The 19611-nt window shown below is 41.7% G+C and overlaps 2 protein-coding genes across 4 annotated transcripts in view; one reads left to right on the top strand and one right to left on the bottom strand.

Moving 5' to 3' along the window:
- The window catches only part of LOC100136366 (cystic fibrosis transmembrane conductance regulator II), a 79780-nt gene extending 65913 nt beyond the window's left edge, over nt 1–13867 (top strand). The window contains 3 exon segments of the mRNA NM_001123534.1: nt 2014–2186; nt 3762–3867; nt 12905–13867. Coding sequence (NP_001117006.1) covers nt 2014–2186; nt 3762–3867; nt 12905–13120 — 495 coding nt within the window. The 3' untranslated portion in view covers nt 13121–13867.
- Nucleotides 13868–14912: 1045 nt separating this feature from the next.
- Nucleotides 14913–19611, bottom strand: part of LOC106561548 (cortactin-binding protein 2) — a 112824-nt gene continuing 108125 nt past the window's right edge. For all 3 annotated transcript variants that reach the window (XM_082957390.1, XM_082957391.1, XM_082957392.1), the window contains 5 exons: nt 19236–19419; nt 19077–19132; nt 16680–16776; nt 16469–16569; nt 14913–16215 (listed from right to left, as the gene is read on the bottom strand). The gene's annotated coding sequence lies outside the window, so the exon portion shown is untranslated. The remainder of the gene's footprint in view (nt 16216–16468; nt 16570–16679; nt 16777–19076; nt 19133–19235; nt 19420–19611) is intronic.

The raw sequence follows: 19611 nt of genomic DNA, 5'->3' as shown, positions 1-19611 counted from the left end.
CGGTTTAACTCTAACCCTAGCTTCATGTTCACATCCCGGTTTAACCCTAACCCTAGCTTCATATTCACATCCCGGTTCAACCCTAACCCTCAACCCTAATCCTATCTTCATGTTCACATCCCGGTTTAACCCTAACCCTAGCTTCATGTTTACATCCCGGTTTAACTCTAACCCTCAACCCTAACCCTAGCTTCATGTTCACATCCCGGTTTAACCCTAACCCTAGCTTCATATTCACATCCCGGTTTAACTCTATACCTAGCTTCATGTTCACATCCCGGTTTAACCCTATTCCTAGCTTCATATTCACATCCCGGTTTAACTCTAATCCTAGCTTCATGTTCACATCCCGGTTTAACCCTAAACCTAGCTTCATATTCACATCCTGGTTTAACTCTAACCCTAGCTTCATGTACACATCCCGGTTTAACTCTAACTCTAGCTTCATGTTCACATCCCGGTTTAACCCGAACCCTAGCTTCATGTTCACATCCTGGTTTAACTCTAACCCTAGCCTCAACCACAACCCTACCCTAGCTTCACGTCCGCATCCCGGTTCAACCCTAATCCTAGCTTCAACCACAACCCTACCCTAGCTTCACGTCCACATCCCGGTTCAACCCTAACCCTAGCTTCAACCACAACCCTACACTAGCTTCACGTCCACATCCCGGTTCAACCCTAACCCTAGCTTCAACCACAACCCTACCCTAGCTTCACGTCCACATCCCGGTTCAACCCTAACCCTAGCTTCAACCACAACCCTACACTAGCTTCACGTCCACATCCCGGTTCAACCCTAACCCTAGCTTCAACCACAACCCTACACTAGCTTCACGTCCACATCCCGGTTCAACCCTAACCCTCAATCCTAACCCTAGTTTCACGTCCACGTCCCGGTTCAATCCTAAACCTAGCTTCACGTCCACAACCCGGTTCAACCCTAACCCTCAATCCTAACCCTAGTTTCACGTCCACGTCCCGGTTCAATCCTAAACCTAGCTTCACGTCCACAACCCGGTTCAACCCTAACCCTCAACCCTAACCCTAGTTTCACGTCCACGTCCCAGTTCAATCCTAAACCTAGCTTCACGTCCACAACCCGGTTCAACCCTAACCCTCAACCCTAACCCTAGTTTCACGTCCACGTCCCAGTTCAATCCTAAACCTAGCTTCACGTCCACATCCCGGTTCAACCCTAACCCTCAACCCTAACCCTAGTTTCACGTCCACGTCCCAGTTCAATCCTAAACCTAGCTTCACGTCCACAACCCGGTTCAACCCTAACCCTAACTGCCCTCTCTTTGCCTATCAACTCTATCACTGTCCTTCTTCTCTCTTCACCTTTCTCCTCACTCACTCTGTCTGTCTGTTTGTCTGTGTGTCTGTCTGTACACTGCAGAGAGTGACACTGATCCCTTTCCTACCATACAGTAGTAACCTCATTCCAACATGCTATGCTGATGTTAAGGTGTTGCTGTGTACATGTGTGTGGAGCGGGGCACTGACGGAGCCACCATAAACACACCATAGTGGTGGTTGTATAGCAAGCACAGCCAGGAGACTCACACGAGACTCCTTCTCTTGACTCTGACCATAGCTGATGTCATGTCTGATGTGGAGTTCAGGTTAGTACTATGTGTTTTGAAAGGTCCACCACCTTTGAAGGTTTGACGATCTATGATGTCATGTATAGGAGAGCAACATGACATCATAGATCGCCCATTGCACATACCGTATTTGTTTCAACTCCTTTAAAATGAAGGTGGTGGACCTTTCCAAACACAGTATTAACCTGAACTCCACATCAGATTTAAATGACTCCACCCTCCATGTCACCTGATCTGTTCTGCCCTGCGAATGTCCCTTGTAGGGTATTTTGTCTTCTCATCAGGGGATACACACATAACACATATGAATCAATGAGTCGGTACATTTCATTGTTTGTTTGTTTGATTGATTCATTCATTCATTGACTGACTGATTTTTCCTGTTCTCCTATATGTCGTCCAGGTGGGTCTGAAGTCAGTGATAGAGCAGTTCCCAGACAAGCTGGACTTCCAGCTGGAGGACGGGGGTTATGTCCTGAGTAACGGACACAAGCAGCTCATGTGTTTGGCCCGCTCCATCCTTAGCAAGGCCCGCATACTGCTGCTGGACGAACCCAGCGCCTACCTCGACCCCATGTAAGAGGGAGGGAGGGAGGATGAGGAGGAGAGAGACGTGGGTGGTGTTGAGATGTGTGTGTGTTTGAGTGTCTCACTGCATGTGGTGATAATTCCAGGACTTACCGTAACTCTCATTGGCTGTGTGGGTACGTACAGTATGTAACCACACGTACCGACACAGGTCTTTACGCTAAATGGGGCCTGTAATGAGTGAATTAGTGGTTGCTGATGACGCTGGTCAACTTCAAACCTGCTGCTTTCATCTTAACCTCAGCAGGAAGTACACATTAGTGGGCTGAAGGGAGGAGTTTGTAGGGTGAGACTGGGAGGAATGTGTACGTAAAGGGAGATAAAGAGAGAGTGTGTGTTTTTGAATTTAATAGTACCCGCAAAACATCAGTCTCAACGTCAACAGTGAAGATGCGACTCCGGGATGCTGGCCTTCTAGGCGGAGTTCCTCTTTCCAGTGTCTGTGTTCTTTTGCCCATCTTAATCTTTTCTTTTTATAGACCAGTCTGAGATACGTTTTTTTCTTTGCAAGTCTGCCTAGAAGGCCAGCACCCCGGAGTCGCCTCTTCACTGTTGACGTTGAGACGGTTGTTTTGTGTGTACTATTTAATGAAGCTGCCAGTTGAGGATTTGTGAGGTGTCTGTTTCTCAAACTAGACACCTTAATGTACTTGTCCTCTTGCTCAGTTGTACACCGGGGCCTCCCACTTCTCTTTATATTCTGGTTAGAGACAGTTTGCGCTGTTCTGTGAAGGGAGTAGTACACAGCGTTGTACGAGATCTTCAGTTTCTTGGCAATTTCTCGCATTGAATAGCCTTCATTTCTCAGAACAAGAATAGACTGATGAGTTTCAGAAGAAAGTTCTATGTTTCTTGCCATTTTGAGCCTGTAATCAAACCCACAAATGCTGATACTCCAGATACTCAACTAGTCTAAAGAAGGCCAGTTTTATTACTTCTTTAATCAGAACAACAGTTTTCAGCTGTGCTAACATAATTGCAAAAGGGTTTTCTAATGATCAATTAGCCTTTAAAAATGATCAACTTGGATTAGCTAACACAACATGCCATTGGAACACAGGAGTGATGGTTGCTGATAATGGGCCTCGGTACGCCTATGTAGATATTCCATAAAAAAATCTGCCGTTTCCAGCTACAATAGTCATTTACAACATTAACAATGTCTACACTATAATTCTGATCAATTTGATGTTATTTTAATTGACAAAAAATTGGCTTTTCTTTCAAAAACAATGACATTTCTAAGTTACCCCAAACTTTTGAACGGTAGTGTGTGTGTGTGTCTGTGTGTGTGTGTGTGTGTGTGTGTGTGTCTGTGTGTGTGTGTGTGTGTGTGTGTGTGTGTGTGTGTGTGTGTGTGTGTGTGTGTGTGTGTGTGTGTGTGTGTGTGTGTCTGTGTCTGTGTGTGTGCGTGTGTGTGTGTGTGCGCGTGCGTGTGCGCGTGTGTGTGATGTAGGCCTATCGTTAAACTCTGTGGTTCTTTTTTTGTCTACTCTGGTTTGTGTATGATTGACAGAAGAACGATGTCTAATGGTTGTGTAAAAATGTTTTTCTGGTTGACAGAACGTTGCAGGTCCTGAGGAAGACGCTGAAACAGTCTTTCTCCAACTGTACAGTCATACTGTCAGAACACAGAGTGGAACCACTGCTGGAGTGCCAGTCCTTCCTGGTTAGTACACACACACACACACACACACACACACACACACACACACACACACACACACACACACACACACACACACACACACACACACACACACACACACACACACACACAAGATCTATCCCCCTTTAAGCATGAGGTTTTCCCCTTCGTTACCCCCCCCCCATCGCTTCCATTAAAATGCTTTAGTATTTCCCTGTTGGAGCTGAGAATAGAGCACCAATCACCAGCTAAATCATTTATCCTCCATTTTAGTGTAATTAAATTCTTCTATCAGCGCATCGCCATTTGTTAGCCTCAGAGTAAATCACTTATTTGATTAACAGTGTACCATGACATAGGGCAGGGGTATTCAACTCTTACCCTATGAGGTCTGGAGCCTGCTGGTTTTCTGTTCTACCTCATCATTAATTACATACATCTGGTGTGCCAGGTCTAAATCAGTTCCTGCTTAAAGGGAAACAATGAAAAAAAAGCTATGGAACTGGCTTCAAGGTCCAGAGTTGAGTTTGAGGGACTTAGGGTATGGTGTGGGCCGCATGCGTGTGTGTGTGTGTATGTTTGTTTGTTTGGGAAATATAAGTGACCTGTGTTTGTGTTCACAGAAGCAGAGAGCATGACAAGGCAGGCACAGTGACATACAATGCATTCGGAAAGTATTCAAACCTATTCACTTTTTCCACATTTGGTTTACTTTACAGCCTTATTCTAAAATTGCTTAAATAAAATATGTTCCTCATCAATCTACACACAATACCCCATAATGACAAAGCGACTTTTTTGAAATGTTTGCAAATGTATATTAAAAAAAATCCTTAAGTAAGTAATCAGACCCTTTGCTATGAGACTCCAAATTGAGTTCAGGTGCATCCTGTTTCCATTGATCATCCTTGAGATGTTTCTACAACTTGATTGGAGTCCACCTGTGGTAAATTAAATTGATTGGACATGATTTGGAAAGGCACACACCTGTCTATATAAGGTCCCACAGTTGACAGTGCATATCAGAGTAAAAACCAAGCCATGAGGTCGAAGGAATTGTCCGTTGAGCTCCGAGACAGGATTGTGTCGAGGCACAGATCTGGCGAAGGTTACCAAAAAATGTCTGCAGCATTGAAGGCCCCCAAGAACACAGTGGACTCCATCATTCTTAAATGGAAGAAGTTTGGAACCACCAAGACTCTTCCTATAGCTGGCCGCCCGGCCAAACAGAGCAATCGGGGGAGAAAGGCCTTGGTCAGGGAGGTGACCAAGAACCCGATGGTCACTGACAGAGCACCAGAGTTCCTCTGTGGACAACCGTCTCTGTAGCACTCCACCAATCAGGCCTTTATGGTAGAGTGGCCAGACGGAAGCTGGTAGGAACTGGGAGACTTGTCAGGATCGAGAGAAAGATGAACGGAACAAAGTACAGAGAGATCCTTGATGAAAACCTGCTCCAGGGCGCTCAGGACCTCAGACTGGGGTGAAGGTTTACCTTCCAACAGGACAATGACCCTAAGCACACAGCCAAGACAATGCAGGAGTGGTTCGGGACAAGTCTCTGAATGTCCTTGAGTGGCCCAGCCAGAGCCAGGACTTGAACCCGATTGAACATCTCTGGAGAGACCTGAAAATAGCTGTGCAGTGACACTCCCCAGCCAACCTGACAGAGCTTCAGAGGATCTGCAGAGAAGAATGGGAGAAACTCCCCAAATACAGGTGTGCCAAGCTTGAAGCGTCATACCCAAGAAGACTTGAGGCTGTAATCACTGCCAAAAGTGCTTCAACAGAGTACTGAGTAAAGGGTCTGAATACTTATGTAAATGTGATATTTCAATTGTTGTTTTTGTATACATTTGCAAAAATTTCAAAAAACAAATGTTTGCTTTTTCATTATGGGGTATTGTGTGTAGAATGATGATGGGGGAAAAAACGATTTAATCCATTATAGAATAAGGCTGTAACGTAACAAAATGTGTAAAAAGTGAAGATGTCTGAATACTTTCTGAATGCACTGTAAGACATGATGCTGGGTGCTTGACACTGAAACATTTTTACACTCTCCCTGCATTACACAACCAGCATTATTCATTCTCCCTGCATTACACAACTAGTGTGGTCATTTTAGCCCTTCACTGTACCACATTGGCAGCAGTTTTACTGTTTTACTTTCACTGTCTAACCTAGGGTGAAAGTATGCGGTATGGCCCGGTACCATGTCCCGTAAAAATAAATAGTGGGCGTACGCTGTACCTGTAAAAGGTGAGCCTATCACAATTAATACAACATGCCCAAAAACGATAAGCTATTACACCATTACTGAATGTCAGCTGCATGAAAAATGAGTGAATTGACTGGAATACGTTCCAAATTGCGTTGTGGTTTGAGGAGAACGCTTACATACATGAAGGGAACATTTTGGCATTTGCTGTATGATCGATGAGAAACTCCATATTGCAAATGTATGGTCCCTTACTAGACGTCCGCGAATGTTTGTAAAATTCCGTGCACCGGGGCCATATCTTCCGGGAAGTCATCGAACGAAGTCTCTCGGCCATTCGGTTTCCGTTGTATAAAATTTTCAAATTTTTGTCATTTTTCCGCTGTCCTGGAAAATACCACCAGATGGCGAATGTAATCTTATTGCAAATGTACAAAACATCACCAATCATGACGTGGCTGTTTCTCCTAAACGGAAAAGACTTAGAAGACGAAACTTGGTGAGCATAGGTTTGGCATAATGGGCAGTTGACCCCGAACAAGATGGTGTCGAGGCCTCAATGCTTTTTGAGTTAAGGCCATTTTTCTGGGATTAAAGGTCAAAAACTAAAATAGAGCGCTAATTTGACCGCTTCACGTCAAAGTACATGAACCTACGGTGTCAGGAAAAAAATAACCAGACATTTATCTATCGTAATTTAAGACAAATCGTACAATGTACAATTGGTGATGTTCAAAAAAAATGCCAGTTGCAGCGTGTTCAGACGAATCCGTTAAGACGGGTTTCGGAGCTCTGCGAGATTTCTGTGATTTTCTGAAATAAAACACACTCATTCAACCCTCTGTAAATAAGTCAGTTCTTAACGTAAAGACTTAAAACTCAATATTCTATAAGAGCCTACCCCAAGGAGGAAATTCACTTTCTGCTTCCTGTGTCAACTGGAAGTGCCTTAAAATGGTGTCATGGGGCTGTTTCGAAGGGTTAAAAAGGTCAGATCTTCAAAACTTCATATGTGTGATTAGGCAACCCTCATGAACTGTAAATCAGTCATTTCTCCCAACAGATGTCAAAGAAAAGCTCTCACACACACACACACACACACACAGCAAGGATGGAGTGACACAGTGCGGGGCTTAAAGGCACACAGAGCCTGCAACGGCATTACCATAATCTCTAGGCTGTGCCGAGTTCAACGAGATGCCCCACTTGACCGTAGCTCGCTCGGTGAAGCCTGGCCCTAAATTTCAGGTGCTTTTGGGTGACAGCGGGAGAATCGTTAGGGTTAGAAGCACAATCCGACCTCAGGAACGTTCCTGAGGTCCTCCCGATCTGTGCAAGCCTAACCTTGACCATGTGGCATTAACCCTTAACCTCTTACATCTAGACGTTCCGCTAGCGGAACACCTGCTCCAATATCCAATGATAGGCGTGGCGCGAATTACAAATTCCTCAAAAATCCCAAAACTTCTATTTTTCAAACATATGACTATTTTACACCATTTTACAGACAAGACTCTCCTTTATCTAACCACACTGTCCGATTTCAAAAAGGCTTTACAGCGAAAGCAAAACATTAGATTATGTCAGCATACCCAGCCAGAAATAATCAGACACCCATTTTTCAAGCTAGCATATAATGTCACAAAAAACAAAACCACAGCTAAATGCAGCACTAACCTTTGATGATCTTCATCAGATGACACTCCTAGGACATTATGTTATACAATACATGCATGTTTTGTTCAATCAAGTTCATATTTATATCAAAAACCAGCTTTTTACATTAGCATGTGATGTTCAGAACTAGCATTCCCACCGAACACTTCCGGTGAATTTACTAAATTACTCACGATAAACGTTCACAAAAAACATAACAATTATTTTAAGAATTATAGATACAGAACTCCTTTATGCAATCGCTATGTCCGATTTTAAAATAGCTTTTCGGTGAAAGCACATTTTGCAATATTCTGAGTAGATAGCCTGGCCATCATGGCTAGCTATTTTGACACCCACCAAGTTTGGTACTCACCAAACTCCGATTTACTATAAGAAAAATTGGATTACCTTTGCTGTTCTTCGTCAGAATGCACTCCCAGGACTTCTACTTCAATAACAAATGTTGGTTTGGTTCCAAATAATCCATAGTTATATCCAAATAGCGGCGTTTTGTTCGTGCGTTCAAGACACTATCCGAAGGGTAAAGAAGGGTGACGCCCCCGGCGCGTTTCGTGACAAAAAAAAATCAAAATATTCCATTACCGTACTTCGAAGCATGTCAAACGCTGTTTAAAATCAATTTTTATGCGATTTTTCTCGTAAAAAAAGCGATAATATTCCGACCGGGAAACCCTGTTTTCGTTCAAAGACGAAAAAATTAAAACATGGAGTCTTCTCGTGCACGCGCCCCCAGTCTCATTGTTCTCAGATTGACCACTATCCAAATGCGCTACTGTTTTTCAGCCATGGCCTGCAAAGTCATCATTCAACGCTCTGGCGCCTTCTGAGAGCCTATGGGAGCGTTAGAAAATGTCACGTTACAGCAGAGATCCCCTGTTTTGGATAGAGATGATCAAGAAGGCCAAGAAATAGTCAGAGAGGGCGCTTCCTGTTTGGAATCTTCTCAGGTTTTGGCCTGCCAAATGAGTTCTGTTATACTCACAGACACCATTCAAACAGTTTTAGAAACTTTGGAGTGTTTTCTATCCAAAGCTAATAATTATATGCATATTCTAGTTTCTGGGCAGGAGTAATAATCAGATTAAATCGGGTACGTTTTTTATCCGGCCGTGAAAATACTGCCCCCTATCCATAACAAGTTAACAGTGAAAAGAAGGTGTTTACATCCAGTTTGCAATGACTTCTCTCCCCATAGGAATACATTGCCTGCTCCCCTAAATTCAACCTGAAGCCTATGTGGGTTATGAATGCCTTATGAACCTGTCTTCGATGACAATTCATCAGGCCACTATGAGGTCTACCTGTGTTGATTCTAAGTTTCCTGGAGCAACCGGATGTGGTTAAAATCACCCTAAAAGTGTTTTTCCATACCCAACCTGCAGTTTGTGATAAATAGTGCATTCAACCCTGTGTAAATCAGTCAGTTCTTAATGTAAAGACTTAAAACTCAGGATTCTGTAAAAGCCTACCCCAATGAGGATATGTGTTTACTTTTAGCTTCCTGTGCTAACCGAAAGTGCCTTAAATTGGGGTCACAGTGGCTGTTTTAAAGGGTTAAAAAATCTGATCTTTCCAAAACTTCATACATGTGATTAGGCAACCCTCATGAACTGTAAATCAGTCATTTATCCCATCAGATTTCCAAGAAAAACTCACACACACACACACAGCAAGGATGGAGTGACAGTGTGGGGCTTAGAGAGACACAGAGCCTGCAATAGTTACCTTTGTTCGAACTGTCAAAGAACCGTCAGACCTAGAGCTCTGAAACTTTAGAAACCTGTTCTAGAGCTCAAGTCGATAGTGCGTGGTGAGTTATGTGGCTCTAGAAGGTTCTGAGACCGAGAAACAGCCTCGTACATTTGCAATAACAGCAATTCCTTTTGACATCACGAAAATGACGACATTTAGAAAAGTCCCAGAGTCGCAAGACTAGGTGCATTGAAACCGCCTCGGCCCATAGGGACGGACCCTAAAGTTTCTGTCCGATAGCTCATTCAAGGACCCCGTAGAAACGCCCGGAAAATGTGGATTTTCAGCACCAATTAAGGTTGCTGCTCAGGCTCCAAATGACCTATCAAGCCGAAACTTGGGTTTTTGGGTCGCCTCAGCTAGCCCTTCACATAATGTCAGAACTGGACCCGCAGCTAGAACGTAACTACGTGTTTTATGTTTTTATTATGGTTTAAACAGAAGGAGCTGTGAATTTTGGGCATTCTGAAATCAACACCAACGAGCGATGGAGAGGAACCAGAATCACTGCCCGGCCATCCCGAGTTCATCGGGCCAATCAATTTTGCATTTCTGCAGTATTTTTGAGCATTTCAAATTTGTGATGCTAAATGCCCATTGAAACATATTGCAAATGGACAGTACATTTGCAATAAGATTCAACAGTGAGAAAATATCACCAAATGGACATGATGAAATCAACACAACGAGCGATGGAGAGGAACCACTATCACTGCCCGGCCATCCCGAGTTCATCAGGCCAGTCAATTTAGCATTTCTGCAGTATTTTTGAGCATGTCAAATTCGTGATGGTAAATGCCCATTGAAACATATTGCAAATGGACAGCCGTGCGCCTGGTGATTGGAACGCATTACCAGGAGCACATTTTTAAAATTGTTTTTAATGCCTTTAGGGGGGTGCAAGGGGTCTATGGTTGGGTAGGGAGCACCCCCCACCCATGCCCATCCAATAGGGGGCACCCCTGGTCATTTTGGACGTTTTTCAAAAAATGGTTAAAAAACAACAGAGTCCCACTTCTCCCTCATCATACATGACAAATAGACTATCTAGGTTGATTCATGGCTTAACATAGTGCTATATATCATTTGGGCAGTATAAATGCCATTTGGACATGGTTCACTGACTTTTGGGTTTGGAAACCGACTTTCTATGATCGTACATGGCAAATGGACATAACATCCTGATTTGGCACTTTCAATACTTTCATATTGCATTTGGACATTTCTTATGGCATTTGGCCAAAAAAATTGACTTTTGACTTTGACTTTTGACTTCCTATGATATCATATTGAAAATGGACAAAACATCCTGATTTGGCACATTCAATACTTTCATATTGCATTTGGACATTTCTTATGGTATTTGGCAATGGTTCACTGAATTTTTACTTTGACTTTTGACTTCCTATGAAATCATATTGCAAGTGGACAAAACATCCTGATTTGGCACTTTCAATACTTTCATATTGCATTTGGACATTTCTTATTGCATTTGGCAATGGTTCACTGACTTTGACTTTGACTTTTGACTTCCTGTGAAATCATATTGCAAATGGACAAAACATATGCCTTATGGACAAGTAAAAAATAAAAATGCTGACAATAAAATATGACAAAAGTATGTTCATACAGTTCTTATACATGTGTAATTGACAAAAAATTGAAAGAATTTCAAAAATGATCCAGAAAGCACTTTTTTAAGGGGGTGATAAGTTTTTGATTTTCTTTTCACATTTTCAAAGTTTTACTCTTGGGTCTTGACTTGTGTTACATTTGCAATAAGAACATTTACGGTGGAGCGTGCTGGATTTTTGCTGTGTGACACTTGACATTTGCAATATGGCATTTGCAATCAGTTTTGAATGAAACGACGTCCATTTGAGTGGTATTGTACATCGTGTATATGTTTCGTACGGTGCCAATAAGATCTCATTCATTTTTATCCATTTCAGGGGGGTGTTCCCTTACATTTTGTCAAGGCCGAGACCGAGTCGCCTGTGGACACACTGGATGCATCCATTCAAGTGTAAACCTAAACCTAATGACCCTTTTAGCATGTACATTTTGGTGGGCAAACTCCCCCCATTTTCTTTTGATGAATGCCAGAAAAGCCAGTACACAACACAACAATAAACAATACATTCATTCGACTATAATGGTGACAAACGGTGCCCACAAACTGTTAGGGCCTACATAAAGCTGCCCCAACAGCAGAGTCCCAAAACCTTACCACTTCTACACCTGGCTTTCAGCGGACCCTTGTCTGGCAGCGAAACAGTTAATTCAGGCTCATTTACTGCCTTTAAAAAAAACATAGCCGATATGGCTGACTTTCTTAAACAAATGTGGTTTCTAGTGACAATTGAATTGTACAAACAATGGCATAAGGGGACAACGAGTGGATAAGAGGCAATTCGTAATTTCGATTAAGACACTGAGCGAGCTAGGACGGACGTAGTCAATATAGCTATTTGTTCACCACTTTTTAAATGTACAGCGACAGAATTCAGAACATGGGCCATTCTTACAGTATTCTCCCTGTACACCAAGTCAGAACCATAGGATAAATAAATGGATATAAGCAGACAATGAAAGCTCCTACAATATTCAATGATGACATTGCTTAAAAACAGGCTATGGGCTACATGTGCACCACCAAGTCAGAACAGTAGGCTAAATTATGAAGGGAAAAAGGACCAAATTATTAGGGTGAGCAATTTGGGCAATTCTCGCTGCAAATACCAAAATAGATGATTGTTGAGTTGCGATTGTTGGTGTAAGCAGAAAGACCCAGCCAGGCATATCACAATATTTAAAAATACAATCGCGGAAAAACTGTTTGGAAAGCAAATGGCTATTGCTATAAAGAGATAACAATGAAGACTCCAATCTGTCTTTTAGTTAAAAAATTCTTAATTTAGGCTAATTGAGCGAACTGTATCCTAGTATCTTATTGGCACCAGTGGAGAGCATCGTCCATATCCGGTAGGCCGTCATTGTAAATAAATATTTGTTCTTAACTGACTTGCCTAGTTAAATAAATAAATATCCCGGTGAGTGTGCATATTCACTGTCTTTATCATTGGGTCAGTGCCACTTTTGTTTGTTTTTGGACAATCATTTCCTCCTCCAGGTTAGATGGACGTCATATTGTATTTGTATCTCCCCTTTTCGTAAGGCAATTATATGGATCAGACAACATCTTTTTTTATTGATATGTTTGTCAGTGTCAGCAGCGTAGGCTACCCTGTTATTTTTGTAGTATAAAAAAATGCATGCAAGAACTTGGGTACCTGTAAAAAATGAAATGAAATCTACTTTCAACCCTGGTCTAACCCATGTAGCCATTGGAACCTACCAACTCATCCCTCCCCTCCCTCTCTCTCCCCCCCCCCTCCCCTCCAGATGATTGAGGGCAGTTCTATGAAGCGGTATGACTCCATTCAGAAGCTTTTGAACGAGACCAGCCACCTGAAGCAGGCCATAAGTGCTGCTGAGCGCCTCAAACTCTTCCCCCTGCACCGCCTCAACTCCAGCAAGCGACCGCCTCAATCCCAGCAGCCCAAGATCACCGCCCTGCAAGAGGAGGCTGAGGACGAGGTCCAAGACACACGTCTGTAAGGAGGAGCACCGGATTAACTGGACGACATTTTGTCTTCTGAAATGCTCTTTCTCAATTTAACTTTCCTAGTTTCCTTGCATCCTCTCTCCTCGACTCCTTTTCAAAACACATTGGAGAAGTAGGCCTGGGAGGAGGGATCTTGGACCTTGTCCTCCAATATGGTTGAGATGGAGATAAGGAGATAGGATGTAAGGAGTTGTGAAAAGACAAACTGAGAAAGAGCCAAGTTCCCTTTAGTGTATATGATAACAGTGTGAATGTGAGATGTGGTCTGTCCCTTTCTTTGGCGGGTCCTTATTGGTACAGGTATGGCTCTGTTCAATCAAAAACGCTGTCCAGGTGTTTCCAGAGGGAGGTTTTGTTGAACTTTAATAACATTGGGATGCCAGTTTTGTTTGAATATAAGCCCATACTTTTTGGCCAAGATTGTAAAAAGTATAGGGTCCCTAACCCCATTGGAAAGCTGCCTGTAAATACAGAGTAGGATGAAGTTGCCCACAGACACTGATCTGAGTTTTATGTTTCCCTCCCAATGCTTAAGGTTAGTGCCTCAGGGCAACTTATATTCAAAGCTGTAAATACACAAAACAGGAATGAGAATGATGGGTGATGCTATGGACAAGTGATTAACCTGAAGTAGCCTTATTTCTTCTATTTGTATGCACTTTAAAGAAACCTGAGGTACTCTTTAGTTTTTCATGGTGGCCTGGCGGGTTAATAGCAAGGAAAATAAATGATCAAATGCAAAAAAAGAAAGAAAAAAGAAACCCGCTTTTTTAAATGTGATTTGTCAAGCTCCCTCTTTGTTACTGTGGTTACTGGTCAGACTGAATTCTAACTGTGACAATGGCAGATTTTTTTACAGTGTAAATGAAAAAACAAAAGCTATTTCTTATTCATAGGAAAGGGACACACATGTCCAAAAATGTATAAATGACGTGTTTTGTTTTCCAGAATCAAGAATATTTTGTTTTCAATTGATTATATTTCCAGTAAAACAATTTTTTTTTATGTTTGTGAGTGGTCATTGGTAAGACAGTGTTTTTCTTCTGGTCCTGGATACCCTCTAGCCGTTTTATATCTGGTTCTAACTTGCGCCATTTGTCCTGATCTTGTCCTCATTCTGATTGTGCCCATATTTTTAGACAGGTGTAGACAATCAAAAGACACATTGTGATCCGATCGTGATCAGATCATCCTGCCCACCTCCGGATGTAGTCAGATACACATTGTGTCTGGATATCTTACAAGTGTAGATAGATCTGGACAGAGAAATCATTTAAATCATAGTTATTCCACTCTCTAAAGTAAATGACAGGTGGCACTATTGATTGATTACATCAATATGAGTCTTACAATGAATCAATATTATTTTGAAAGAATAGCTGTGAAATTTGAATAAAGGAAGGGAACAGGATATCTGGTCACAATGCAGACACAGTGGATGGATAACAGGCATTTAAATACCATGTGTTGTAGACACATTTCTGGAATTGTGGGCAGAATCAGAATGTGGACAAGATCAGGACAAAGGACCCATGTTAGCACCAGGTATAAACATGGCTTCTGTGTATTTAAAAAAAAAACATCCACGATTTTCTCCCATTAACATGACCCAAGTTATAGAGAATTACACCTGCAGTCTTGAAGTAAAGTGTTACTGCTTTCCCTTGTAAATAATTTGTGAAGCATCTTGTACTTTATGTATGCTCTATGAAGCCTTCACAAGTTTTTTTATTTTAAATTCTCAGTGGAGAGTGGTCTGGTATAAGAAGACAAGAGGTGGAGGACTTGGGGTTGACAGTGCAGTTTTAATGGTTGTGCTTAAAGGAACCAGGACATTTCTTTAAACTTCAAACAGCTATCATACAGAACACCAAAGATTGACTAAAATATATCCTGTACATAAATCAACAATGGCCATTCAAAATAACACGTCCCCCCCTCGCAAAATAAATTAATAAAAAGTTTTAAAAAAGAAAGAAAAGAAAACTAACAAAACGTGCTGCTTTGAAATTTATATCGGGCTCCACTTAGAGGTCAAAGGTGAATCGAGCCGTGACTCGGATGGAATTCTGGGTAGTTTAAAGTATTTATTTATGGTTCATAGTCAAAAGAAAGAAAATGTCCTGTGTTTGCAATTATCTTTACTTATTGCCACATTCCAATCACTTTGAAACAAGTGAAAAATTATTAACCAAATTCTCCTATTATTACAGACATATATACAAGGTTTTTTTTCTTCCACTTTTCTTTTTGAGTTCTTCACTGTACAAGCTTAATACCACATACACCAATCTATATACCATTAATTTTACTAATCATTCTTATTTACAAATATTTGGTAAAACCTTTATTAATTTCAACAGTATTTAAACCAACCTTGCAACTATTTAAACATAAAATACTTGAATATTCGAAAATACGTAATACCAAAAAATGTCCTGTTTCTTTTCTTTCACCCCAAAAGGTAAAACCTGTTTTAAGTACTTATTTTTCTTTTGACATAATTCCCTGCGAATTTCTCTTTTTTTTTTTTTACTTCTTTCAATACTTAAATACTGTATAATATCATAAAACTATGGTCCCCAAGTACACAATTGTTATACAGTGTAACAAGTACGGATAACAAGTACAAATACTAAAAGGGTGGTCATTAACCCTAACTTTACAACATGGAGGGATCAAAGCAGAGTGGTGGGAAGGATGGAAGGAAGGAAGGATGGAAAGAAGGAAGGTGAAGGAAGAGGAAAAGAGGAGAAAGGAGGTTCATCTAGTACTTGGTATTGTTGTTGTTTTCATGCAGGTCTCGGTGTAGGATCCAGATGTGTTGTTGGTTGTTTTCGTTGTTGTTGTTGTTGTGTCTGGTTGGGGCCTGCCTTGTTTTGCTGCTGCTGCTTGGTTCAGTTCTGTTCGCGTTGCGGTTAGTGGTCGTAGTGGGTGTTCGTGGTGCGGAGGCACTGCTGCTGCTGGCTCGCGGCTGCTGTCACCTGCTGCTGGAGACAGGGAGCTGGGATATGGGTAGGACGTCGATCGCCTCTTGTTGCAAGGGGCTGCCTAGGGCAGGGATGGGGGTGGAGTGACAGCTGCCAGTCTGTAAAGGGGTACAGACAGACAGATAAGCAAGAGGACCTCTTTACCAGTGTTTCCCAACCCTCTAATGGGGGACCACCAGACAGTTCACATTTTTGTTCTAGGCCTGCACTAAATGAGGTGAATTAGTTGAGTTAGTGCAAGGCTGGAATAAAAGCCTGTAAAACCATAACCAGTGCTTTAGTTCGGTTAAACCTCCTTTTGACCATCTTGTGTTCAATACTACAGCCTCTAACTGACTGCACTTTTCTCACCATCTGTGGTTGAGCGGTTGCTTCATGGTCGGTCCTGCGGCGGGGCGATTGTCCATTTGGAGAGCCAGAGAAGACGATGAAGTCCTCCTTGGACTAGCAATCTGCAACACATAGAAATACACCCGGCAGAAAAGGTCAACCTCATGGTATGTGTGTGAGAAAGAGAATGATAGAGAGAAAGTGTGTGTGTGTGTGTGTGCGTGCGTGGTACCTTGCTGATGTTTGGCTCTGACTTGCTGGAGCACATGGTCTGTAACTCCCTGATCAGATCAGTCTCGTTGTAAGAGACAGACTCACATGGTCCCCATCTACAACACCGCAATCACACACAGTATAGTACAACATCAGTACAATCACGCTATTACAACATCAATACAATCACACTACAACATCAGTACACTCACACTGCAGTACAGTACAACATCAATACAATCACACTACAACATCAGTACACTCACACTACAGTACAGTACAACATCAGTACAACCACACTACACTACAACATCAGTACAATCACGCTATTACAACATCAGTACAATCACACTACAGTACAACATCAGTACAATCACACTACAGTACAACATCAGTATAATCACACTATTACAACATCAGTACACTCACACTATTACAACATCAATACAATCACACTACACTACAACATCAGTACAATCACACTACAGTACAACATCAGTACAATCACACTACAGTACAACATCAGTATAATCACACTATTACAACATCAGTACACTCACACTATTACAACATCAATACAATCACACTACACTACAACATCAGTACAATCACACTACAGTACAACATCAGTACAATCACACTACAGTACAACATCAGTACAATCACGCTATTACAACATCAGTACAATCACACTACACTACAACATCAGTACAATCACACTACACTACAACATCAGTACAATCACACTACAGTACAACATCAGTACAATCACACTACAGTACAACATCAGTACAATCACACTACAGTACAACATCAGTACAATCACACTACACTACAGTACAACATCAGTACAATCACACTACAGTACAACATCAGTACAATCACACTACACTACAGTACAACATCAGTACAATCACACTACACTACAACATCAGTACAATCACACTACAGTACAACATCAGTACAATCACACTACACTACAACATCAGTACAATCACACTACAGTACAGAATGCTCATCAGTACAGTACAAGATCAGAACACTACACTACACTGACCCCTGCTGGATGGTCTCAGCAATACTCTATTCTACCACATTTGTGACATGTTTCAGGAAACTAGGTGTATGTCACAAGTCACTACCTCAAAGCAGAGTCATTTGAATGCAAACATAATTTTTTTATCAAACTGCATTTTTGAGCAGAAATGCCTTCTGAAACGTGAACTTTCATGTGCCTTAATAACAAACTTGTATTCCTTCCGTAAATACGAATACCATTGTTAAATTAAGAGCCAAGATGGTTTAGCAATGGACAAAGTCAGGAACCTTCCCACTATCCATGATTGGCTGAGATAATTGATGGGCTGGACATGCCGGGAGATGAGTTTGTATTGGTCTGCCACGTAGAATGCTTCAGTCTATAACATGAGCTGTTCGGTATGTTTTGATAGTCCTTTCTACCATGTACTTTTTTAACAATAGAACGTTAGCCAATTGAGAACTACAAAAGTTTTGCTACTTTTCGCAACAACATCAATGCCCTAAATTTAGTAGCTACCTAGCTAACGTTACGTGTTGGAGGTGTGTACTAATGTTATTTGAATCAGAAATCCATTTGCATTGCTAATTATAGCCTAATGTTAGCTAGCTAACATTGAACCTAGTTGGTTAGCTTTAGCTACCTGCAGATTCATACTACAGCTATGACAATGTTTGTATTGGTAGTAGTATGAGTTGGGATTAGGCCAGTTCATTGTTTAGCTAGCCAGCTACATGTCTATAACACTAAGCCAGATGATTACATGACCCATCAAGTTAGCCAGGTGTGTCTGGGGGTGATTACAGCCATCTTTTATTTTTCATGAACATGTGTACATGTCTAGACAATAGTGACCCATCCACTTAGCTAGATGTGGCTGGGGGTGATTACAGCCATCTATTGTATTTCATGAACATGTGTACATGTCTAGACAATAGTGACCCATCCACCTAGCTAGATGTGACTGGTGGTGGTTTTAGCATTTCCTTCACATGACCCATCAATTTAGACAAGTGTGTCTGGTAAGCATCATCTAATAATTATATCTGGATACTTTCTGTTTTTGATATTGCTACTATGCAAGTAACCATTTCACTGTACCATTTACACCTTCTGTATCCCGTGTATGTGACAAATATGACAATTTTCTAGCTCTGAGTTTCTACTTTTATCCAATATAAAAAAACACCAACATTTTGCTACTTAAGACCAAATCCAGGCACCGGTCACATTTCATAGAGGCTAGAACACAGCATGCTACATCATATCAATAACATACTAGCGGTTGCATCATATAAACACATTTTACTGGAAAACAATACTAAATGGATACTTCCCAAAAATGTCAAATGAACGGCTCAGGTTAACATCACTGACCTCGGAGTATTGCCGTTGGTGATGAAGAGGACATCCATCAGTGCTGAACAATGACCCTGCAGGCAAGAAAAGGACAACATGAATAACCATTATGGCTATTGAAACTCCGAAGGTAGGGTAAAGTTTACAACAGTAGTGAAAAACACTGATTCATCCTACCTTCTCTAAGAGAATCTCCACAGCTCCAGTTGGAGGCGGGGTTTCCCCTTCTTTCGTGGGCTGGTATTGGCTCATCTCTACATGCAACTATCCTACCCCTTCCTGCCGCCTCTCCCTTTACAGGAGCCAATGGTTGAGAGAGGGAAGGTCCCACCTCGGAACTCCAACAGGTGCCTGTTAATCTCTGATGAGGAGGGAAACACATGGACATTTAGGACTATTAAACTATTCTCTCTAACCACCTATACAACTACCAATCTACCTTCCTCCCAACCAGGCAAACAAGCAGTCTACCTATCATCCATCAATCCCAAATACATAAGACAAATACAAATTCAATCCAGATGAACACTATAGGGCCAAACCGATCCAAGCA

The sequence above is a fragment of the Salmo salar genome, chromosome 10 (assembly GCF_965601325.2).
Source record: "Salmo salar chromosome 10, fSalSal1, whole genome shotgun sequence".
NCBI classification, from domain to species: Eukaryota; Metazoa; Chordata; class Actinopteri; order Salmoniformes; family Salmonidae; genus Salmo; species Salmo salar.
Note: the sequence above shows the minus strand (reverse complement) of the source record. Positions and strands in the feature narration are given on the sequence as shown.